The sequence below is a fragment of the Pavona decussata genome, unplaced genomic scaffold, assembly GCF_977016875.1.
Source record: "Pavona decussata unplaced genomic scaffold, jaPavDecu1.1 SCAFFOLD_102, whole genome shotgun sequence".
Taxonomy (NCBI): Eukaryota; Metazoa; Cnidaria; class Anthozoa; order Scleractinia; family Agariciidae; genus Pavona; species Pavona decussata.
This window is the reverse complement of record NW_028145517.1, coordinates 8,781,674-8,805,450: the sequence shown is the minus strand read 5'-3', so window position 1 is coordinate 8,805,450 and position 23,777 is coordinate 8,781,674. Positions and strand designations below refer to the sequence as shown.

The 23,777-nt window shown below is 41.2% G+C and overlaps 3 protein-coding genes across 3 annotated transcripts; all 3 read left to right on the top strand.

Moving 5' to 3' along the window:
• The first annotated feature begins 420 nt into the window (after positions 1-420).
• LOC146472130 (uncharacterized) lies at positions 421-5,187 on the top strand. Its single transcript, XM_085120721.1, has 4 exons — positions 421-516; positions 609-770; positions 3,544-3,582; positions 4,099-5,187. The coding sequence occupies exons 1-4, from the start codon at positions 476-478 to the stop codon at positions 4,298-4,300; spliced, it is 444 nt and encodes a 147-aa protein (XP_084976847.1). The 5' UTR covers positions 421-475; the 3' UTR covers positions 4,301-5,187.
• Positions 5,188-5,812: 625 nt separating this feature from the next.
• On the top strand, positions 5,813-6,723 carry LOC146472129 (uncharacterized). Its single transcript, XM_085120720.1, has one exon. The coding sequence runs from the start codon at positions 5,954-5,956 to the stop codon at positions 6,572-6,574; it is 621 nt and encodes a 206-aa protein (XP_084976846.1). The 5' UTR covers positions 5,813-5,953; the 3' UTR covers positions 6,575-6,723.
• A 2,154-nt stretch (positions 6,724-8,877) lies between these two features.
• Positions 8,878-23,546, top strand: LOC146472128 (FHIP family protein v1g243165-like). The gene is made up of 7 exons (XM_085120712.1): positions 8,878-9,760; positions 11,091-11,249; positions 16,143-16,229; positions 17,139-17,306; positions 18,560-18,639; positions 18,915-19,632; positions 20,632-23,546. The coding sequence occupies exons 1-7, from the start codon at positions 9,017-9,019 to the stop codon at positions 21,349-21,351; spliced, it is 2,676 nt and encodes an 891-aa protein (XP_084976838.1). The 5' UTR covers positions 8,878-9,016; the 3' UTR covers positions 21,352-23,546.
• Positions 23,547-23,777: the final 231 nt, after the last annotated feature.

The window sequence follows — 23,777 nt, the reverse complement described above, 5'->3', positions numbered from 1 at the left end:
TCAAACCTAAGAAGATTTATTTTTAGAAATGGGTCTCAGGGGACATTTGGAATGCCCCCAGAAATACTCAAAAATTATCAAAGAAGAGCAAATTATGACAATTACTTAATTGTCATACCTAGGTCATTCCTTTTCTTGGGAAAGGCAAGACTAAAAATAAATCATTAATTTACTCGGAAAAGGGCCGGGTTGACTCAGCTGGGAATTTTAAAAAAATATAGACAGGGGCTCCTAGTCATGGGCATCGTTGTGTGTTCCTGTAAGTAGCAAATAAGGTCAAATAACATGCTAGAAATAATGTGAAATTAACTGAGCAAATTTTACAACCCTGAGAAGTGCTGTAAAATAAATGCCTTTCACACGTGAAAATAATTGAAAGAGAAGAGTGCTGAACCAGTCAAAGGGCACACAGAAGAGCCTGGGTTAAGACGGTACCAGGCACAAGAGAGAGCCTGGGTTTGAAGTACAGACAAAGATGGCGTCTGTAGCGAGATCTTACATTCTCAACAAGAAAAGGTGAGAAAATTGTCGACAGCAGAAAGTTACACGTGTCTCGTTCTCATTCTATTAACCTTTACGTAAGAAAGCTATTTTTTTTTCTTTGCAAGGCAAGAGCAGGCGGGAAATCAAAGATGTCAGAAGTGTTTACAAGTGGGTCACTGGACTTACGAATGCAACAATAAACGAAAATATTTACAACGGGATTCGCGAACTGCAGTCATAAAAAAGAAAATGAAACTGATGAAATCTGCCAATGAGAATAACAAGAGGTAAATGGAGAGGTTGTTACTCAAAACAGACTATCACTACGAAAACTAAGACCCTCTAAAACAGAAAACCGTAGAAACAAGATGCCTGCTATACTGGCATTACGCGTGATGCTGGGGTTGATTCATTTATTCCAACTGTATGCTTCGCCGATTGATTAAACTATCCTTGCTGATGGAATAGTTTGAGTCACGACGATCGCGTTACGTTGTTTCCGTTGTGTTACGCTACTCCGGGTTTCAAGGGAAATTGCGGGAATTCCATTGCGATAACGTAAGCTTCTCAATGACCTCTTTTCAGTCTCGCGTCGTGGTCTAAGACTGTCAAACAAAGCACGATTCCTTCGCCAGGAATTTACCAATTTCCACCGTTTTAAATGTCGAATGCTTCTTAGAAGTTATTCTTTCGATTTGCCGCTTCAAAATGGTGAAATTTCTGTTTGAAAACGGCACACTTGAGTCCAGAACATGTTAACAATATGGCGCCAAATTTAATCTGTTTTTTATAAATAGATCAAATGATGCGTTGACGTCACACAGGTAGGGGTGAGTGGGTCCCCTCCCTCGCGATGTAAGCGACAAGAATGGATTTTGATTGGGCTGCTTCTGTTGAAGACAATCAGAACAATACACCCCGAGTAGGAGAGGAGTGAGTTTAATGAATAAATTAATGTACCGATTTGTAGCTACGAGGAAGAAAAAAAAAAAAAGAAAAAAAAAAAAAAAAGAAATCGACCCGTTTTTAGACACGGTATGCCCCTTCAGGGCATCCCGCGTAATTACAAGTTCAACACACATTAAGCAGCAGCAACGCTTAGTAATAAAATAGGACATTACACTTCATGCGTTTCTTCCCATTATTATACTGCTAGTACTACTGGCCCGTCTTATCTGCTCTGTTTCCTATGCGAGCTAATTTGGTAGTGAAATTCTTGTGGGTTTCGAGAAAAAAAGATAATACAGCTAAAAGAGATATTTTCTTATTAAAATCAAATGACACCAGTAACCGAAACAAGCTATATTGTATTGTATTGTACAATGCTTAACTTCTTTGGGATATAGCTGAATTTTTTGCCGCTTGATCTAAATATGTGGCTCAAGTTTCCCGCCAAAATGTTTACGTCTGCCTCACTTACCATAGTCGACCTTCAACCTCAATAATTGCTCAAAGCAAGCCATTGTTTTGTCAGACCACCAACAACAAGATCGTGTTCTTTCACTGTACACTTCCCTCATGCAATGCGCGCTAGGCCATCAAAGAGAGTACGCGCCCGAATAAACCTTATTGAGGGCCTAAAATATTCTGATCGCTCTTTCGACGGGGATATCTGTTCCAAACTTGAACTCATTGCATAGAAAAACAAATCCAAGAGCCGAAAGCAGTGGTGACTAAAGAAAGACCAAGAAACACCACGCACGCAGTGTCAGTCTTTACATATCAAAAGCTAAAATAACAATTACTGGTGCGCAGTGTACGTCTACAATCGTACTTTCAATGGTTTTTCTGCTTTTAATAAGGGGTCTTTGTTTTCTTACTACGAAAACTAAGACCCTATGTCAGCAAAAAGAACTGCTGACTGTTTATTGAGAATTTTTCAGCAGACAAGCCTTATCAACTGTTAGAATCTATTTTAGTTACAACATACATAGACATCAAATATTTATTGACAGAACCCCAGAGTCATTTCCTGTACAGAACGCGTTCTTTGTTATTCTGTCACGCAATCTTGACTATAAATCAAAGGCGGCTAGTGTTCGAATCCTGCCTGCTGATCCAGAATAATATGCGTGGTAAGTTTACCTGAGGAAAACCTCAAGAATTTCACTACCAAATTAGCTTGCATAGCGAAACAGGGCAGAGAAGACAGGCCAGTAGTACTACCAATATAATAATGGGAAGAAATGCATGAAGTGAAATGTCCTATTATATCACTAAGCCTTGCTGCTGCTTAATGTGTGTTGAACTTGTAATATTTACGGTTTTCTGTTTTACTGCGAAAACTAAGACCAGGGGTCTTAGTTTTCGCAGTAAAACAGAAAAGACCAGGGGTCTTAGTTTTCCTACTATGAAAACTAAGACCGGGTCTTAGGTCTTAGGTCTTCGTTTTCGAGGGTCTTAGATTTCATAACACCCATAGAATAGTGCTCACATGAAGGACAAAGGGCTTTGAGTTACATTCAATAGTGAGCTGATGCTATTTTATCATTTGCTCCAATATCATTTATTTAGAGTGGTTTTCAATTGAGTGTCATAAAACTAAAACCAAAGTAATTACTTTGGCCAATCGCAACTGACGCAAACAACGCAATGAACCAATCAGAATTCAAAGCAAATACATGTAACCAGTGCCAAGCATGGGGAAACATGGTTTTAGTTTTGCTTCACTCTGGTTGAGAAAGTTGCACCAGTTTTGCTTTCCAATCCAGGAGGGAGTAGTAATACTCCTAGTCACGTCATGTTGGGTATCCTGTAATGGACTAGCATTCCATCCAAGGGGAGAGGGGGGCAGAAACTCCTTGTCACTTTATGCTGGGTATCCTGTGGTAGACTCATCTCATACAAGGAAGTGCTAAGCGTAAATCTCACGTCAAATAAAGTATCATTATCGTTATCGTCGATCTACAACGTAGTTGTTTCAAGATGTGGAAACTGGCCTTTAGGAGCCACACTTATGAGCCATGTGGCCTGCTCAATCCCCAGCTCAATCTTTTGCGATTCACATGGATTTAACCTTTGCTGAGTATCAGGGACATTAATTTTGTACTTTTTTCCCAGTGAGGTTAATGCCAAGGAGAAAAAGACTGCAAGTGAAAGGTATCATGTACATTTCAGTCATTTAGTCTTAATCAAATATGCAGGGATGTACTGCTGCCAGCTTGAAATCCAACATGTAGCCCTATCTGGTTGTTCATTCCTGATTTCGGTCCTAAGGGGGTATTTGAATATTTAGAGAGGGCAATAATGTCCCCTCAAGGGGACGTTTGAGATGTAAAGCCTGAATAATAATTATTTGTATTCAGGATAAAGTTATTTCTGCCACATACCTGTGTGAAAAAAATGAATTTAAGGGCTGAGTGCATGGCTGTCTTATGTCAAATTTCACCTCATTTTTCTCCAAGCATAAACCAGTAACAGTAAAATTCACAGAGTTATTTTCTGTAACAAAATGGAAAGCCACGTGCAAAAATTCAAACACTTTTGAGCAAAACAAAAACATCAGGCTACATTTTGACATACGACAGTTATACATTCAGCCCTTCAATAAATATTGTTCCTTTGAAATATTGTTCCTTTGAACTAATTCTTTGACATATTGTTTACTGTTGTTAGTGATAAAAACAGCAGTGACAGCGAGGATAAAAGTGATAAGTCTGATGACTCATCAACAGACAGCAGCAGTAATGACTCATCTGGTGAGAGTAGTAGTTCCTCTGAGGACAGCAGCAGCAGCGGCAGTAGCAGCAGCAGTTCAGAGGAGTCTGATAGTGACGAGGAACCAGTCAAAAAGAAAAAGAAAAAGAAGAGCAGATGAAACTCCCAAGAAAACAACTTTCAAGCTGTGCAAAGCAGTGACAAATCACAATATTTGGTTCCATCGTGCAGAATCTGCCTTGCTTGGGCATTTTGTCATTTTGTTGACTGGTTACTTGAGGCAAAGGTAAAATGTATGGCAGGCAAATGCCTTTGCACAAGAGCAATATCAAAGTACGTCCCATAGACGAATTGTTGATGCCTTAGCACTGTACTCAAATGGGGCTTCAAGGAATAGTCGTGTTTTTATAAGTTCCTGTGCACAATATGGAGCCTGGAAGAACTTTGAAAAGACTGATTATTCTGTTAAGTTTTAAGGACGATGCCTCCTTTTGCTACTGTGCATAGATTCTGTGCATGTCAGGATGGTCTGAGAAACTCAGGTAAAACAGTGCCTTGTAAAACAAAGATACATTTGCAGGGTTTATGAGTATGTGGAAAAGAAAACTGGGGGTCACCATGCATATTTCAGACGTAATTAATCTTAAATTTGGAAAAAGTGGCATACGTTGTAATGTATTTTGAAGCTTTTTAGAATTTTATTGTTGTTGCGTAATTATCTCTGAAAATGCGTGGTTACCCTCAATATTTTCTTTTTGCTTACAAAGACCCTGCTAAGAGCTGCTTTTCTCGCAAAGTATTAAACTGCACGAAAATACCTCTGCATCAGGAGGCACCATCCTTAAGGAGATGAAAGCAGTATAGACAGACTTCTTTTTTAACACAAAAACATTACTTTTGTTTTGTTTTTCAAGGTTTAAGAGTAATAGTTCTTTTAATCCTGCTGTTTGTTGTTTGGATTTACAGTGGGGCTACGTTATGTGGGGAGGAGGCTTCTGTTGTAATCTGTTTGTACCTAAAATTAGAACAAAGCCACAGAACTGTTAATAGTTTTTATTCGTTTGGGCAAAAGTTGAAACAATTTGATGCTGCAAGAGTTCAGGTATGGAGGGTAAATTAATAAGTTAACTCATGGCCAACAGTACGAGGAAGAGGCGAATTGTGAGCTCGCGCCAAGCGAGGGCACCAGGCATGGCGCACGCGTCAGATTTCTCACCCCCCCCCCCCCCCCCCTTTCTAGCCCCTGTCACGCGTTTCCGTAGTAAAATAACCGATGTGAATGCTTGGCACGTAGCCGCAAGTGCAAAAAAACGGGAAGTTTAAGATGAGCAAGGTTGCTGGTAAGGGGACTACACGATAGTTTTTTTTTTCGTGTGGTTCATTATCGTCCAATGATTATTAGGTTTTGCATAGCTACCGAATTACAATAACGACTAATGGACCCATGATCAACAAAGACAACTCATGCAGTCATTATGCAGGTTTTTACGTGCCAGTTCTTCCTAAAGTGGTTTTACATGTAATTCTCATTTATGGTCTTAGTTTTTCTTAGATCTCCTAGCATTATCATAGTTTGCGTGTCTTAAATCAAAGTTTCAAAATACTCCGTCCTTTCGCGCTATCAGACAAAGTTTCCCAAGGGCTGGGAAAGGAAGTAATCTCGCGCGCGCACTCTCTTCTGATGACGTAACTATGGTGTTCTTTGTTGCGTTGTCAATCGAAGCATTAAAACTGCGTGTTCCCTTGGATAGCTTGCGTTTCTGCAAACTGAAAATTTGAGCCGCTCAGTGGAAATAAATTGAGATTCGTTACTATGTCTCTTGAAGAGGAGCACGACACCGCTGCAGATGAGATGCAGGACAACGAGACCAGCCAATCAGATGGGTATAATCTTGCGATGGAAGCTGGTCTTTGTTGCCAAGCTAAGGAATTGACAGAAAATAAGAACTGTGACCGAAGTGAGCATCATAACTCGTATATCATGTCAGAAGAACTGGAAGAGAACGATAAGCGAAATAACAGCCAGGAAGCAGAGTCCGAAGAGTTGAACATAAACAAGAAACTAGCAATGCTGCAAAACGTGTTCAAGACTGTCGGTGGAGACTTGGAGGACATTAAGACCTTGATGTTGAGACTCAGGGAAATCTTAAACAACGGTTGCCGCAGAGAGAATTGTGTAGATTTAAACCGTAACGAAAGGTCTTGCTCCTCTGGGGAAAGTTCTACTGACAGGGAAGTAATAGTAATGGACGATGACGATGGTGACGACCCCATGCAACAATCACCCCTATCACAGGGCCAAGCTAACTTGGCCGGACCAACAAGAGAAAGTTCGCTAGACTGTATTGATGACAGTAAATACTCCACTTTAGTTGCGGATATAGAAATATTGAAAAACAAACTTGTTGCACTCAAGAGAAATCTTGCAGAATAACAATTTTTTAAGTCTGTTTTGAACTGCATACTGCCAAAAATGTCACTTTTTCATCAACATGGAACAAAGTAGAAAGAAACACAGTTGTTTCTGTTTTGATTTTGAAATAAAATAAAAACGTTCTAAAGTTTACTTTGATCTCAGTAAATGAGATAAACTGCAACAAAAGCGTTACTACAGATCAGAACTACTTGTTCTTTTATCGTGCGCCAACCAATAGTGTTTTTAGGACGGCAACGCGTTTGTTTGTATGTTGACATCCCTCTTGGCAGCATGACACAACTGAGGCTAGAGGCTTATCACATGTCCTCTCAGTCAGAGTCTATCACCCGGGTTGGGTACTCCCAGAGAATTTGGGTGGGTGTGTGTGGCGCGCTTCTCGAAACCTTGTGGGCCTATTTCAGATCAAAAATATGTAATTTTCCCTAACCTATTTCAGACCAGACCCTTAAGTCTATACCCTATTTCAGACAATTTAAAACATAATCATCATGTTAAGCCACTACAAATATACAAGAAGCTCAATAAATGACCGAGATGAAAACGGCAAACCTGTGAGCAGGCCCTCCAACCCAATTCCAGACTAGCAGACTCAGTAGAAAATGGAAGGGGAACTGTCATTCAAAAGGGTATTAAAAGGCTGTGGTGCGGTGTTTCTACTGGGTTGTGAAGGGGGTACCATTTTCCGCTAGGGAAGGTGTATGAAAGTATTGGTATTTAAAAGGGTAATTGTTTGGACTTCGGGCGGACCCTTTCACTTTTTCCTGAGTAGCCCCAAACCCAGGATCTGGCCCTGCTTAACCTTCTCTGCGTTAGAATTCCTGGTCCTACGTAAACGCTTCTCCAATTTACAACATGCACATAGGATTGTTTTTCTTTTTCGTGGTTGAAGCAATACGATAGCTAGGGAAACTTACCTCATCCTTTTAATACCCCCTTGAAGATGGAATGGGATTAGAGTACCTTTACAAAAAGGCGGTGTTAAGGACACCGCTACTGTCATTTTTTTTTCGTCAATCGTTTTGAGACAGAAAAAAAAGTAATTCTTCTTTTAACATTAATTAAAGGAACAACTGACAGGAAATGTTGAAATGATGAAATAAAATTTTGTTGCAAGGGAAGTTAAATGGAACATCGCGTAGTCGTATTAAGTGCATTCTATAAAATATGGACTACGATATGGACTAAGGACAGGGTATAAAATTAACCGTGGACCAGGTTTAAGTATATGGACTGGGTGTAGCTGGTGTAAAACGCGGACTTGGGGAGCAAATGAGGAGAGGTTAAAAATTTGTTTAAACAATTCAGTAAGCTTAATACAGGCGTGTGGTGAACGAGTGGGAAGTATATTTTTAAGTGGGAAACATTTACACCTGCGAAATGGTTTTTTTTTTCTTTTTTTTTTTAATGTATATTTTAAAAAGTGGGAAACAATGCTATTCAGTTGAGGGTCCCGGAGTTTTCAGTTTTTACTGTCGCATTTTACACCCTCGTTAAATAAAGTTGTTTATTTGTTTCCGCAGTTCAAAACCTTCGACGTATTCTCTCCCCTAGCATGTTTCCCAGCTGGGTACGCTAGGGGTTAGGGTTGTGAAATGTTGAAGATGCAAATGCTTTCTCAGTCGGTTAAGCTGCAAAGAACGTTTCGGACGGAAGAAAATGTCATTGAATAAAGTCAAAAACATACTTCCTTCACGGACGCAAAACTGATATGTTACCCAATTTAGCCAGTGATGGATTTAGCAATTTATCCGGCATGGATAATCGCAGTCTGCTTTCTAGTTCAGTCACACATTTCAATGCTATTCAGTTGAGGGTCCCGGAAGTTTTCAATTTTTACTGTCGCATGTTTCACCCTCGTTAAATAAAGTTCTTTATTTGTTTCCGCGGTTCAAAACCTTGACTGGTATTCTCTCCCCAAGATATTTCCCATCTGTGTAGTTGAACTGGTCATGTGTAAACTGTTTGGTTATTGTCGTGACATTGGCCTTATTAAAATAAATAAATAAATAAATAAATAAATAAAAATTGTTCCTTGCTCTCTCGGAGAGGAAACTACTGCTTCGCATGCTAAGTGGAGCAAAATACTTTTCAAATTCCTGACATTTTTCTATTTTTTATTTATTTATTTATTTATTTATTTATTTATTATTTATTTTTTGCTGTTGTTGTCTTGTTTTGTTTTATTTTAGGCAGAATTAATGCATACAAAGATTCTTGTTTTAGTCCACGAAACTGATATGAAGTCATTGACTGTCTGGAAACACCGAACATAAATAGAAGGCTTGCTATTGTTTTGCTGTCAATCATCTGTCGGATGTCGTGTCGCCATGTTAGATTCAAGATGGCGGCCTGCTGGTATGCTTACATGAGCGGAATCTCTGTCTACATATAAACACGTTATTCCAACAGCTTATGTAACTTTGGACCCGTCATTTAGCCATGAGCTTACTAAAGAAACTTGCGTCTTTGTCTCCTCTACAATCGCCTAGTTCGGAAGCGGAGAAAAAGCAATTGGGCGAGGGTTTTGTGGAGTTGGGTAGCACGGAGTATTTGCGACTTGTGGACGTTCACTGGAATAATGCAAAGGCAATAATAGCCTTGGACGAAAAGACCATTGGATACCAAGAGCGTTGCAATATATTAGTTTACCATTTGAATGAAATTGTGTCCGTTTTAGTTGATGAAAAAGACGGAGATCCAGGACCATGTTTACAGTATGTACTTGACGAAGATGTGTTTCAAAGTGTGTACACCTGGAGTGCAGCGAACAAGAATTGCGTGAAGGACATGAAGCGAGAACAGCTGAGGTTATTTAGAAACCTCATAGAGAAGGCTAGAGCGCATTTACTGATATACGAGCAAGTTTGGAAGCCCTTGCTTTATCTTCTTCACTCGTGCGTAAACAAAATTTCTTCCGATATGGAAGAGCATTTCGTGGCTGTGTTGAAAGGGCTTTGCGTGAGCGTAAATCGAGATATTGCGCTACTAGACCTATTCTTTTTGGATAATCACCATCATGGACAGATTGCCAAGCTTTCAGTGTTTTCATTGCTCATTCCTTTCGTCCATCGTGAGGGAAATGTTGGTAACTGGGCGCGAGATGCCATGCTGTTATGCATGGCGTTGTCGTCTGTTGATGCTAGACTAGGAACGTACATCGCAGAGGAAACGGACTTTTGTCCCGTGAGTAATCTCAATTTATATTTAATTCTTTTCTTTGTATTTACGGTCCTTATAGATCATTAATAGAATAAAGTGCTTTAAAGTTATTCATTCTCTGAGTAAAATATTTTTCTACCTTTAAACTTTGGCGGGCTTAATATCAATTTGTCGACAGCGCTTTTGTTTATTTTCGTTGCTTCGATTGTCAGTGGCTTTAACACTTCTGTAGAGTGAATTTAGTAAGGGTAGAATTAGTTTTGACTCTCCCTTCTTATTTCGTGCCATCTTTTCTCGTCTTCCTCAGCTCATAAAAAATCATCTATCGTGATTCAGTTTAATAGCTAGCTAAGTTTCCCAAAGAGTAGCTATTAAGCTTGAGCAAAGTTGTAACTAGTCCTTTTGTGTCTATTTGACATTGATCTTTTTATGTTTTCTTCAACTGCTTTAAACTTCTCAAGTTAACTGTTCCTTGTTTGCTGAAGGTGCTTTCAGCTCTGTTTGGAATGTGCAATTGGATCACTGCACATTTTGTTTTTGTGTCTCAATAATAATATTAATATGCAAATTATAACCTGGTAAATTTTCATTGCTACCAGTGAGTCATCTTTAGGTAGGCACCTGCCTCCAAAGGTGAAACGTTGGTGCTCTAAACAGTTATTTTACTTGCAGATCCTTCCTCAATCTTCTTGAGGATGTAATAGTTTGGGGGATATTTGGAAGACATGAAAGTAACTTGTTCAAGTACTTGTAATTTCAGACATTTGCCAGGAATGGTTTTCTACATATTGCAAAATAGGGAATCACACTTTTTCAAGTTCAAGCTAAAATGGTTAACCAGATAACCTTCAAATTTGCTGGTGGCAAGTGCCCGTAGTCTCCTACAGAGCTGTTCTGGGGGTCTTGACGCAATACTCTTTCTCAAAAACAGCTAATGCAATTATTGTTTACATTCCTAATTCAATTCACATGTCAGTAAAATTGGTCGTGATGCTTATATAGGTACGGTGCATACTTAATACATGGAACAGTGGTTTTCAGTGGCTTTCAATAATTATTTGTTTTTATGTCATTTTTTTTTTTTTGCTTTTGAAAAGCTCAACTAACTGATTATCCTGAAGTTATTTGATGCCAAGTTATGATAAGTGCCAGAATTACAACAAGGAATTGAGCACGCCCAAGTGGCAACCCCCAAAAGTGGGTATTGATCTGTGTTTGGCTCAATGTCTGGAATGACATGCAGTTTAGCTTTCCGTAGCAGTTTTGGGGGAGGAGTGTTGCTTGAAGATGCACGGAACAACTGAACAGGAAACCAATACTCACATCGTGCCCTGGATTGTTACCTATATTTCAGGTTTTGGCAACTGGTCTTAGTGCTCTATATTCTGATCTGCCGACCTCACTTGACATCCCATCAGAGGACTGGTATTCCCTGGAGAGGGGGTTATGGGCAACCTTTCCTGAACTTGTGTCCTTTCTGACATCACTGGAGTTTTGCAACAATGTTATTCAGGTAAAAAAGTCTGCCTTCAATAAAATTGAGTGTTTGGCTTATCAACAGAGTTGATAACTAAAGGTAAAGATTTACCACCGTAAAGGAATTTGAGTGCTGATGTTATGACCATTAACCCTTTGTCAGAGCGAATCCCAATTGAAGGGCTGGGAGCATAACCGACCTATGTCGAATTTCAGCCCGTTTTTCGATTTTGCTTGGATTTGTCTGAATTTTTGCATGTGAACTGCAATTCGATTGAAAAACATTGTCCAGTATTTTTTTACACCAATTTGTGTTTCGTATTAATGCCATTGAGAATTTTTACCATCTTGTAAAGATATATCGATAACATTATGGATGCTATGTATGACCAAAAGGATAATGCACTGAGTATTGAATACTTGTATTCAATATACACTTGTTGTCTTTGAAACACGGCACACGAAAGCGGTCTTTTTCGCGGGAGCAACGAAAAGAATCCTGTCACGCTTTTATTTGATTCTTTTACAAACTACTACATGCATGACAGGAATGTCAGAAATGTAAACAGTTACATTCTGCAAGAGAAAATGTGTCCATTTCCTGGTGTAAAATCCAGCTTTGTCCTGTTTGTTGACATATCACTCTTGATAGCGCAAAATACTAGAATTCCACACGATTAACAGGAAGACATTTAGCCATTTGAATGATTAACAACGATTAACGGCAGTTCTATTAAAAGGTACTGACTATCTATTCTTTTCACGAGCAGTCAGTGTTAACCATTGAAAATCTATGTTAATCGTACTTTTATTGAATCATTGCCTTGAAATTGTAAAGTTAATCATTACATACCGAATTTCAAGCCTGGCAAGCCACAACTAAGGCTTGCAAAACACCTTGCACATGGCAGGATTTGTCTCTGATGCTCCCGCGGGATTTGATCATTGAAATGGAAAATTCGCCAAGGCATATTGTCGGTCGTTAGCTCGATGTATGACCCCCTGGGGTTCGTGGCGCCAGTAATCCTTCATGCAAAGAGCCTACTTCAGAGCTTGTGTAACCAGAAATATGGATGGGATGAAGAAATATCGGAAGAGGATTATGTGACTTGGCGAGGATGGCTACGAGAACTAAACAGTTTAAGAACATTATCAGTACCTAGATGTTTCAAGCCTTCAGGGTTTAGCGCAGTTGCCAGAGTTGAGCTACACCATTTCTCCGACGCATCAGAATCTGGTTACGGTGCTGTGTCGTATCTACGAATTGTTGATGACGAAGGCGTCGCTCACGCTCCTTTGTCCTTGGTAAATCCCGCGTAGCGCCCCTTAAAGTGATGTCTATACCACGTCTTGAGTTAACAGCTGCTGTGGTTGCGGTGAAGCTAAACTGCCTAATACGAAACGAGCTTGAGTACCCCATAGATGACATCATCTTCTGGACAGATTCCACCGTGGTTCTACAGTACATTCGTAACGAGTCAAGAAGATTCCAAACGTTTGTCGCTAACAGAGTCGCCATGATCCACGAGGAGTCTACCCCCAAACAGTGGAGACACGTCAACACTGAGTCTAACCCTGCAGATGTGGCCTCTAGAGGGGCGAAAGGTTCAGAGCTGGACAAAGTGGATCTCTGGCTTCATGGTCCAATGTTCCTACGAAAGGATGAAGCTTCTTGGCCCGAACAACCCTTGCACTTGCCGGATTTGTCTGGAGACGACAACGACATAAAGAAACCGACAGGTCATGCGAATTTAATTGCCAGCGGAAAGGGGATAGAGTTGCTGTTTTCCCACTATTCGTCTTGGGACAGTCTGCGTAAGGCGATTGCCTGGATGGCAAGATTTAAGAAGTATATGTTGAGTCGAAAGCCTGAAGCTCAACATCATGTCCCCAGAGGGCCTCTGACTGTACCGGAAGTTATTGACACCGAGAAAGACATTGTCAAAGTCGTTCAGAATGAAGCCTTCCCGAAAGAAATAGTTGCGCTTAATGAAACAGCACCAGGAAGCAGGAAGAAGTGCTTACCACGTACAAGCCCAGTACGCGATCTAAACCCTTATGTGTCGGATGGAATACTAAGGGTAGGAGGACGCCTCGAGAATGCTTCAGTCTCCTTTGAAGTTAAACACCCTATTATTCTGCCAAGCAAACACCACGTGACCAACTTAATAATTCAGAACTGTCATCGCCAACAGGGACATTCCGGTCCTGCTCATGTCCTGGCTGCTATTAGACAGAAATTTTGGATACTGCGAGGGCTTTCTGCGGTACGTAAAGTATTGGCAAGATGCATCGATTGTCGCAAACGGAATGCTCGTCCTGGTGAACAGATTATGGCCCCTCTCCCAGCTGCGAGAGTTGCTCCTTTCGACCCACCGTTCACACACGTGGGAGTGGACTACTTTGGTCCTCTGTTTGTGAAGCAAGGACGAAGTGAGGTGAAACGCTATGGTTGCTTGTTCACATGTCTTACCATGAGGGCGGTGCACATTGAAATCACGCACTCTTTAGAGGCAGACTCTTTTATCTGCGCATATCAGCGTTTTGTCAGTCGTCGGGGCGGGCCTCGAGCAATGTACAGCGATAATGGAACCAACTTCACCGGCGCAGAACGAGAGCTGAGAGAAGCATTCGAGCGCCTTGATCAGAAGCATGTGTGTAACCGACTTAGGAAGGACGACGTCCAGTGGTTTTTTAACCCGCCAGAAGCCAGTCACCAAGGAGGAATTTGGGAGCGCATGATAAGGTCCGTACGGAAGATCCTCGCCGCCCTGCTAAAAGAGCAGCGGATCAACGACGAAACACTGTCAACCCTTTTGTGCGAGGTGGAGAAGATCCTCAATGATCGACCGTTGACTCCCCTTAGTGACCACCCGTACGATCCAGAACCGTTGACGCCCAATAAGCTGTTGCTCCTCAAGTCTAACAGCTGCCTACCTCTAGATGTCTTCACAGACCAAGACAAGTACAGCAAGCGTTGGCGCCAAGCACAGTGTCTGGCTAATGCATTCTGGAAAAGGTGGATGAAGGATTACTTGCCCGTGCTTCAGAGGAGACAGAAATGGTACTTCCCTCGCCGTAATTTCGCTATTGGCGATTTAGTCCTGGTCATTGATGAGAAAGCGCCACGAGGGCGCTGGCCGATGGGTCTTGTCGAGGAGGTCTTCCCAGACAGCAATGGCCATGTCCGTAGCGTGAAAGTGAAGACGGCATCATCCGTGTGTAAACGAGACATCAGAAAGTTGTGTCTGCTTGAAGGAGTTCAATTTTCAGAGACTTGATTTCAAGTGTTACCTGTGGAGAACTTTGAGCTTATGAACTTATGAACTGCGTAATATGAACTGTGTATTATAGTTGTTGCTTTAAGTTAGAATTAGCCCGGGTTGCTAATGCGGGGCCGGGATGTTGCAACAATACTCTCAGCGGTGTATCGTAGGCGCTTAGTACCAGTCCCCTCGCGGACTATTTAAATATTTCGTTTTCGCGCCAAAGTTTGTTTTTTGCCGTTGGTCTTCATGTTAATTTAGTTTCGGGACGCTTGTCCTATGTTGTTAGTTTTATATCCAGACTGTCAGAAACTGTAGCGAACGCGCTGGTTATGATTACGTGTAATTACAGTTAGGAACTGTCATGGAAGTTTAATTAAAGTTACCGGTGCGTTCGCTACAGTCATCACTACCAAGGAGGGATTCTTTGGACAACGTTTTGACCAGTTCCTGTGAACTGCATTCGTCACTTTCATAACTTTTCAAAAGATCCATAGATGTTGTGTGTTTACAAACTTCAGCAAACAAAAGCGAAACCAACTAGCCAGTATGATACGCAAGTTGTTTATCCCGACCGCCTTGATCTATTTTGGGCTTGTTACAACCCGCAAAAGCAAACCATGATGTCATCACAAATGTTACTTGTAGAAACAACAACTGGTGCGACTAAACACGGCTCGTGGACAGTGGGACTTTTTAGGCTACCGATAATTTTGAAAACAACAAGTCTGATGTGGACAAAACTTGTAAGAAAATTTGCCTTCCAAGCGCGCTCACTTGTAGACAAGTAAACCACCAAATCCCCTCCTTCCCCCGACTTAATGTTGTTTTTTGGGTCACGAACAGTTTCCTGGCAAGCATCACTTCCCACATCAACATTGCGGGAGGGGGAGGGGGGGAGGGAGAAGTAACTGTGGTAGATTTAAGAAGGGAGAAACAGTAAGTGAGTGGCTTTTTGGTTGTCTCAGTGTTCGGTTGTCATTGCATAGGGGGAGGGGGTGGGAGAGAGAAGTAAAGCTCTGTGGTAGAATTAACAAGAGAGAAATAGGAAGCAAGTGGTTTTTTTGCTGTTCCTTATTTGGTTTTCTCAAGGAGTTTTGTCCACGATTGTAAAACCGCCAAATGTTTTCAAAACCAGGGAGGGCAAAAAGTTGGACAAATCCGAGCGAAATCGAAAACCAGGCTAAAATTCGACATAAGTCGGTTATGCTCTCAGTCCTTCGATTGACTGAGTAAGGCAGGTATCTCATTGGTACCTGTGCTTTGGTGCTGTTTCCTTGTTTTCAAACAACAAGCTTGAATTAGGTTCTTATCATAATAACAAAAAGAGAGTGTGGGTTGTAGTTTTAGCGGGCAACGAAATGCATATAGATGCATATTACATAACCTTGGCCTCCTTTTACATGGTACAAGACACTATGGATTCTTACCAGTATATGGCCACCCTTGCCCATGGGGCATGAGCCTCAGAAATCTGGTCGCATTAACATGGTTATCAGATTTATGGGGTTATACAGATGGGTAGATGGGATGGAGGGGAGGGCGAGGGAGGCAGGCCAACATTAAGTTTCAGAGAACTTTTCTTATTACCACCATGGTGATCATCAGCCAAAGTTGCACTGTACTAATTGTTGCCTTTATGCACAATATATTCTTGTATCAAGATTGCCCATCCTCAAGTTCAGTGCAGGCTGTTGGATCTCATTTACCATGGATTTCTTGTGTCAGTTATGGCATCATCACTTAGTCAGGTACGTTTTTTAAATTCCCTCATCAATGCTGAAAATCCAATATCATTTTAAAAAAGCATTTCTTCGTCAAATATTATGGTGTTGAGGGAATAATGCCATTAGTTTACAGTCCTTTCTATTAGAATTGGCTGAGTTTTTTAATTTTGTGGAGATGCAGCAAAAGGATAAGCATGTATGTCTGCATCCAAGTTGTAAGTAGTATACTGCGGTAAGTCACTAAATTACTGTCAGGAGGTGTGAAGACCTTTTGGGGGTTTAAAATTTATTTAGTCACTAGGAAGTTTTTTTTTTGGGGGGGGGGGAGGGGGGCAGAGGGGGGTTAGCAATTTCCTGGTGGACATTATGGGGTGGAAACATTTTCTTATGGACTTTGTTTTAGGTTTTTTGTTTGGGCAGAAAGTAATGGATTTTTTTTGGGTGGGGGGGGGGGGGGTTACCTTCTGGGCTGAATGACTTTTCTGGGGTCTGTTTTAACTTTGTAGGGCTTTTCAGGTCTAAAAACTTGACCTCATTTACACCTCTGTGTCATTAATATAATGTACCTGAGTACCCTCCTGTTTGGTAGGCAGTCTTCAAGCCACATTTACATATACAGTAATCTCTGATTTTCACACCCAAACCTTTTGCAATTCTGTGAAATGGGGTTGATTTGTTGAGAGGACCTTTTAAGGTCTTATTTTGGGGATGTGCTTGTTTTTGGTAAGCTTATTATTAACAAAAGGCTTTGCTTCAAAATTAGTTGGTTTTAGTCATACAAACAGCTTGAAACACTGTATTTGAGCCCTTACAGTACTCTCACTAAACCTTGATACACTGTATATTTAAATGTACAATGTAGTAGAAGTGGCATACAAATGTCTCTATAAACTAAATATAAACTAATTTTCTTTCTTTTTCTAAAAATGGCAGATGTCAACAGAAGCCCTGATTGCTGCAACAGCCTACTTAGACTTGTTTCTACGCAGCATCACTGATGCCAACTTGATGAAAGTATTCCTACAGTTAATCCTGGAGGAGAGATCTGATGGCAAACCTGTTCTTGACTTGCTGGTGTCTAGGATTGCAGAGGAATCCCAGGTATGTTATTCTGAAATGGGTGAAGACAGTTTGTTCAATGTTGTCAACTTGATAACCTGAACTTGATTCCAGTTGTCAATGTGTATATTTACATGTGCTGAACAGAGATGTTATGAAAAACCACTAACCAGTTATATTTCAATCTTGTTGTGGCCATTTTTGCAGCTATATCATGTGAATGCCAAAGGACATGGTAGAACCTTTTTTAATTCCTGAAATTCCTTTACAGTAATTGCTGTGTATGGAAGTTGCTGGACGACTGGATATCCCCAGCTGGATATCTCCATTTTTGCCACACCGTTCCAATCTTATTTAATGGTGATTTTCACGGTTATTATACCAGGTCTAGAAATAATATCCACAAATCCACTGCCAATGGAAAATGGGGCCACTCGTCAATTAATTTTAGTTCAGAAATCTGAAACAGATTAGATCCCACGATAAGGGAAGCAGAGTGGTGAACTGTCAAAAGCCATTTTATGCCCGGGGGTGGGGGGGGTACTTCCTTATAAGAGACTAACGGGGATGTGCCGCTCGATGGGGTTGCATTTTCAATAGAGTTACTAGAATGGGGTTGCACATTTTCGGATTTTTGGGGTAAGAAAATTATATTAAGTAGGGATTCAAAATGGTCTTGGTTTAAAAGTTCAGAAAGCTGTTGTTTATTAAATGTAACAATCATCTCGCATTACATTCCGTTCTTGAAACCACAACTTCAATATTAACCAGTTACTCAATAGCGCAAAACCACCGGTCCAGAACAAAGTCCATTCAGTTTAGGATGACCTATTTAAAGGATTGATAAAGTAGATGCATAAATAGAAAGTGACTTAGTTGGGATCGCGAAAATTACATTTTCCCAAAAGTGACTAAGATGGGGTCTATAAGTGGCCACAAAATAGACTATAATAGGGCAGGGGCTCTGAGAGGCCAGCGGCACATACCCAGCAAAACTGAACCCAAGTACCCCCCCCCCCCCCCCCTGGATTTTATGATCCTTTTACAGTTCTACTTTTAACTTTTGTATATACATTATTTCATTTCTTGTTTTCTATAATTAGGATTTTATTTGTTCGTGTTAATTTTTTAGAGGACCCTTCTGTAAACCACTTTTGTGTTGTTGGCATCCTCATTGAAGATTACCCTCATCAACCCATTCCCACAGTAGATCGCATAAGTTGCATTTATAGTTAACTGCACTTTGTCAGCAAAATTTAGTAATGGCCATTTTTTTTTTATTTTTGTTGTTTTAGCTTGCTGTTGTGTCACTGGGTTTATTTTACACCCTTCTAGACCTCAACTGTGAAGACATCATGTATAGCTTGGTGCTCAAGTGAGTAGCAGGAATAATTCAATTTATTCCACTAGCACAGGTCGGATATAAGATGATAGGTACAGGGGAAGAGGCTCATAGCACCGAGAAGGCTATAATTGTCTCATATCCAACAGCGGCCAGGCTTAAAGTTTTCATCCACAGAATGAGAACTTAAAAAACCAGATAACTCTACACGATACGTGGTTTGAGTCTAAGATTTACCGTAAAACGTGAAGCATACGTGGTTAACAATTCAACCTCTTTCTTGACCGTGCAGTGTATCAATTCCACAGGTACCTCATTCCATGCACTCACATTCTGACCAGCCAAAAGAGAACCATCAAAGAAGTGGATCTTTACAGCAAGAGCGCTTTCAAATTCCTGTCTCTCATTCCCGCTTGCTGTAGCAGTAGTCAGTCCACATCGCCTTCTTCATCTACGGAGAACTTAAACTCAAGTTCGGACACACCAATGAAGATCGACCTCAAAACATCAAGCGAGCTGGTATTTTACAGGTCATCACACCTCGACGATCTCTACTCTGAAGTCTGTGTGGATTACATGGAGTACCTGGCAGACGCGCGTAATTTACTGAGAGATTGTCAAATGAGGTGTTTTTGTTGGTGTGCGCCTTATGACGGTCAAAACCCACTCCCACAGGACCCCTCGTTAGTAGAGCGAGGTCGATCGTCCTCCAACTTATCAGCGCCGGTTGCCAATGGCAGTATTCCGAATCAGAGCTCGTCTCTGACGTCAGGTGACGAGCTTATTCCGCTCAAGCGCTCTAAATCAGCCAATGAACACGGGCAGAAGCTGACTGAGCCAGACTTGGGACCATTTATAACGACGCTGTTTCAGAAGGTGGAGCGGATGCACCAGAACACATTCTACGTGAATTTGATTTTGACAGGAGTGGTGTCGAGGCTTGCACTGTACCCACAGCCACTTCTCCGCTCGTTTCTCCTAAATTACAACATGGTTCTTAAACCAGGAGTAAGATCACTCTTTCAGGTAGGTTGTATTTGCACACGCACATTGTAGGTGATTGGATACCCCCTTGCTGCGACTTAAACACTATGATTCCCGCGATCGGCTCCCAGCTACATTGTAGGTAGCTCAGATGGTTAGAGAGTGGGTGATCTGATCCAGACGTCGTGGGTTCAAAACCCGCTGAGGTCAAAATCAGTGTTCATTTACAGGGCTAACAAGCCCGGGAGTAGGAGGGGTGGAAGGTGGGGGGGGGGGGGGGGGGAAGCTAAGAGCAATTTAGTCCTTACTATAACACTTTGAATTAAAGAAACTGAATGAAGAGTTCAAAACAAGTTCGATAATCATCGTTTAAGTCAACTAACCGCAATGTTCACTGAATAACAAGGGAACAGGTTTTTAGCTACAAGTGTAAACGTTTTATTAAATTGGCCCCTGGATAGTGTCCCCGTTCATCGCGCTAGGAATCGGTGATACTAAAAACGGTCACTCTCCCTCCAAAATGCCACTGAACTATGCAACAGGGAAGAGCAAGAATGGCATAGTGGTGAGAGCACTCGCCTCCCTACAGAGTGGCCCGGGTTCGATTCCTGGATACGGTATAAAATGTGGAGTTAATTGGAGTTAATTGTTTGTTCTCGTCCTTGCTCCCAGACATTTTTCACCGGGCACCGGGTTTTTCCCTCTTCTCAAAAAATCAACATTTCCAAATTACAATTCCATCTGGTAAGTGTCCCCAGTTAATAGTCTAAGCTAAATGCCGTAAATTTGAGACCTTGACATCTGGATTACAAGTCCAGCGCCCTAAACACAAGGGCACACCTATCACCGGTACGGAAGACTTGAAAACGAGGCCTCAGGACTACAAGTCTAGCGCGCTAACTCCTGTAGGCTTTGGTTGCCAGTTCAAGAGACAACGAAGTATGTCTTGATTGTTTTGTGAATCTTTGACTTCAACAAAACATGTTGAGTCATAAATCGCGTTAATTGATCTTTTTTATTTTCTTATCCACGTCTCCTCAGATCCTCAGCTCAGTTAAAATCAAGGTGGAAAACATCGCGGATCAAACTGAGGGACTGGACCGGCTTCTCCGCCGCGCAAGGAAAAATTTGATTCTTCGCGAGGAAAAGAGCCGTGCGAGCATTCAAAGTGTTGTCATCGACGTACCACCGCCGGTGAAGCTGGTGAAACACTCGGACTCGAAAAGCCCCACAACGGCCCGCAAACTATTGAGGCAAAAAACGGACTCTTCACTGTTAGGCCGCACTCGCCTTCTACAAGATGGTCCTCCACCTAAGAGTTTCGGAGGCAAGGGAAGTCCGAGCATGCGAAAAAAATCCCTTGATACATCTGGGAGCCAGAAACTAGGGAAAGCGAATTTTGATAGACGTGCTAGTAACGCAAGCGCGAGTACAAGCTCTAGTCTGTCACTGAGCGAGTCCTGGGAAAGTTTGAACTCACTTAGTCCTAACAACGGAAGCACAATGGACCTAAGTACAGATAACTACCCCAAGCCAGGTACGGTGCAAAAACTTTCCAGCCCCGCGAAGGCTGGGCAGAATTCGCCGAAAAATTCTTTTGTCAAGAACACCGCGTCGTTCAGGAGGAAAAACCCAAAGACCGTGAAGAATGCTGTGTACTGTCTTGTGGTGTTGGAAGAGTGGTTGAAAGAACTCGCAGCTATTTCACAGGAGCATGCACTGTTGCTTGGAGGGGGAGAGGAATTTACTGTTACTGGGTGACCCTCGTGTGGTAACATGAGGAAAGTGGTTAATTCCCCGAGGGATATTCCAGTGGAAAATGGCACGGGGAGTGAATAGAGGTTCCTTACGTAATTACACGATAAAAGGCCAGTAGTCTGCCCGTGAAAAGTGACTGCTTGTTGATTACCTGAAGAATATTAGAGTGTAATATTGGAATAAAACTGAAAAGGAAGATGAAGACATTGTAAATGTGGCTCCATGTGGCCGGCTGCTATCGTGGGAAATGGTGTACCAACCAAGGCGAGGAGTGGAAGCATTTTAACCGAGAATAATTTAATATGGCATTTGTAATTTTATTCCAAATATGCCTTAGAGTATTTGAGGAAGAATTGTTTTCCTTTCCTCAACAAATACAGGGAAGCCTCTCATCTGTAACCGAGATAAAAGTATCAGTTTAATTCCCCGACATGGGATAAATATTTTGAAAATTACACCTTGACTGAAGTCCTCAAATGCCTTTTATTTGGCGGCCTTTCTTTTCACGCATTTTGAACCCTTTAAGTAGTCTCTTTCGCAGCCATTATTATAGGGTCTCCCCATTGCGTGACGACCCAAATAACGGCTGCGTAGGAGACACCCTTTAAACCCCAGTATCAACATTCATAATCTCACCACTATTCTCAATATATTTCTTATGGTATTGTTTAGGAGAATTTGTTTAAACAACAAGACATTTTATCTTTGTGAATTTTTCATTTATTCTAGTGACGGTTATGTTTGATTCAGTTGTGATATTGGAAGGTGGAATTAGCTGCTTGTCGCTATTGGGGCTTAAATCTTTGCAAAATAAAACTGCGGACATCAGTTCACAGAAAAGAAGTCGGTTAAGGTATTAGCCACCTCTTACTGTAACACAAACAGATGCTTGCTGTTTGTGTTATTGACTTTGAAGAATTTTGGAAATGAACTTTGTAGTTTTGTCGGTTCTTTCCTGGACTAAATTTTTTTCACCAAATATTGCCCGCCAATTTTTTACGATCTCACAAACTCCTTACCTAGCCAAAATAAAAGGCATAACGAGGTGATCCTTTCACGAAATCGTGGAGAATTTCGCCTGCAAAAAATACGTCGAACTGCTCGGCTCCCGGAAATTATCAACTTTTAGACGCCGTAAAACTTGTTTTGTTTTCATATACAGCAGAGATTAGAACAATTTTATAATTACGCACTCAAATTTAGCGAAAAATAATCAGGATGTTATACGCGTAAGTGCACTATCCTTAAAATTTAAAAGAGAAGCGATTAGTCGTGTTATTATTATTCTTATTTTTTTTTTAAGTTACATCATTTATGTACATAGCTGTGTTTTGTTTTGGTTGCAAGTGATCCTCGCTTGCTTACAGTTGCTAATGAATTTTACTCCCGGTCTGAAAAACAAAACCTTGACTTAATAGCACTGCTCAGTTCAGAGTAGTAGGGAAAAGGGATCGATGAACGATGTGATTCGGCGCAGGTGCATTTCATCAGAATGGAGAAACAGAGTATGCTTGGTTCAAGACGTTCCATATCAGTGATGGATCTAGGAGAGGGCCTCGCCTCCCTCCCTCCCTCCCTCCCTCTCTCCCCCACCCCATCCCCCTCCTTAATTTTTAAACCAAAACCAAGGGCCGATCTGTCGAGATGTTTCCTTTTTAGGAAGAGAAGCAAGTCGAGCGTTCGAGACTGGATCCGTCACTGCATATCATTGAAAAAAAAAAAAAAAGAAAAGAAAATTATACACAACGGAGAGTGGTATTAGGGGATTTATTTTTCCACTAAATATACCTCGTAAAATAAGGTAAATGACAACTAAATAGGCCAAAGTTGCCCTCGTAAATACAACAACACTTTTCGTATTACTAATACAATATACAATACATTTTCTCTTTGATGAAACGTCTCATGTCTTTGCAGCCGGGCTACTTTAAAAACTAAGTAACAATATAAACTGCCTACTGAAACTCCTAACCTGCCGGCAACCAATGATAAACAATATAACGAGACCCACTCTGTTGTAAGAAAGTAACATTAACGATTAGATTTATACGTAGCATTTATCCTCGGACATTTCAGTCGTATTGAATCAAGGTTCTCTTTGATCGACTGTAATAGAAGTATCAGAGAGGCCTGAATCAAATCTGCACTCTTCACTTTCATGACATTCACTTCTCAAAGAATAAAGACATATAACTTGTTGCTTGTGTAGTTAGAAAAGTTTATAATTGAGTGTCGGAAAAAATTTCGCGGTTGCCTTGGTTTTTGCAACGCTATCTGACTGGTTGACAAAGTTCTCGCATTTTATTTTTTCCAAAAACTCAAACCACTTTGTGCCTTCGTCGCCAGCGTTTCCCCGCGCTCGACGCCAGTTACATGTATTTGCTTTGATTCCTGATTGCTTCATTGCGCTGGTTACCGCTGTTTTGATT

Bases quoted from the DNA above. Each gene is read 5' to 3' on its own strand.
- LOC146472130 (XM_085120721.1), top strand. From the start codon at position 476: ATGGCGTCTGTAGCGAGATCTTACATTCTCAACAAGAAAAG. The intron at 517-608 runs GTGAGAAAATTG...TTTCTTTGCAAG, and splicing joins TACATTCTCAACAAGAAAAG to GCAAGAGCAGGCGGGAAATC. The intron at 3,583-4,098 runs GTATCATGTACA...TACTGTTGTTAG, and splicing joins AAAAAGACTGCAAGTGAAAG to TGATAAAAACAGCAGTGACA.
- LOC146472129 (XM_085120720.1), top strand. From the start codon at position 5,954: ATGTCTCTTGAAGAGGAGCACGACACCGCTGCAGATGAGATGCAGGAC.
- LOC146472128 (XM_085120712.1), top strand. From the start codon at position 9,017: ATGAGCTTACTAAAGAAACTTGCGTCTTTGTCTCCTCTACAATCGCCT. The intron at 16,230-17,138 runs GTACGTTTTTTA...TAAAAATGGCAG, and splicing joins TGGCATCATCACTTAGTCAG to ATGTCAACAGAAGCCCTGAT. The intron at 18,640-18,914 runs GTGAGTAGCAGG...TCAATTCCACAG, and splicing joins ATGTATAGCTTGGTGCTCAA to GTACCTCATTCCATGCACTC.